The sequence below is a fragment of the Hipposideros armiger genome, unplaced genomic scaffold, assembly GCF_001890085.2.
Source record: "Hipposideros armiger isolate ML-2016 unplaced genomic scaffold, ASM189008v1 scaffold_372, whole genome shotgun sequence".
Lineage (NCBI taxonomy): Eukaryota > Metazoa > Chordata > Mammalia > Chiroptera > Hipposideridae > Hipposideros > Hipposideros armiger.
In genome coordinates, this window is record NW_017731722.1 from 1,316,773 (window position 1) to 1,317,638 (window position 866).

The following is an 866-nucleotide window of genomic DNA, read 5'->3' on the forward strand; positions in this document are numbered from 1 at the left end:
ATATATGTTCTATTTTGAAATTTATCATTTGCTCATTACAAATATTTCAAATGTTCTGAAACTATTTGACATAGAAAGTGAAGGCTCCTGTTGATTTTTCCCCTCAAGATAATCACCATTAACAATTTTGTACACAATCTTGGAGTTCTAAAATTTTTCATGCTAATTGTATATAACCGAAGTATGGTACAAACTGCTCCTAAAAACAATGTCAGATTCAAAGGAAGGAAATAAAACCTAAGAAAACACTTAAAGTTATTTTTAATAATTTCAGTATGGAAAGCAATGTTTTTCTTGTCTGTTTAAAGTAGTTTCTAAATGAAATGTGTAAATTTTAAACCGCCCAGGGAGCATGCCGCCAACGATGTTTCATTTGCCACCATCCGTTTTCATGACCTCCTGTCGCAGCTGGATGATCAATACAGTCGCTTTTCTTTGGAGAATAATTTTTTGTTGCAGCATAACATAAGGAAAAGCAAGCGTAATCTTCAGGTATGACCTGGTTTTTGTGTTTTAGTTGGAATGTTCCCATGTTTACATGAGTTTTTGGGTTTTTTTTTCATTTAGCAAATACCATTGAGCACATACTCATTGGTATTTAGTAAAGTTACAGAGACGATAAATAAAATTCCTTTATGTGGCTAATATTTTATAGCATAAGTAAACTATCAATTCATTTTGGAAACATATAAGGAATATTTAGGTTTAAGTGCATCACCTGTTAGGCATCAGTAATTCCCAAAGAGATGTGATGCTATAAGCTTGTTTTACTACAAGTTGTCTATATTTAAACCCAAGAAAAAGGGTTATATTTTAAGAGCAGAGAGCAGTAGTAATGTATCAAAGTTCAAAGGCACTTTTATGAT

General features: G+C 31.9%; 1 protein-coding gene across 1 annotated transcript in view; it reads left to right on the top strand.

Annotated features, from left to right (window-relative positions):
• Positions 1–866, top strand: part of STAT1 (signal transducer and activator of transcription 1) — a 172,704-nt gene that overhangs the window by 124,967 nt on the left and 46,871 nt on the right. The window contains exon 12 of the mRNA XM_019662344.1: positions 348–492. Coding sequence (XP_019517889.1) covers positions 348–492 — 145 coding nt within the window. The remainder of the gene's footprint in view (positions 1–347; positions 493–866) is intronic.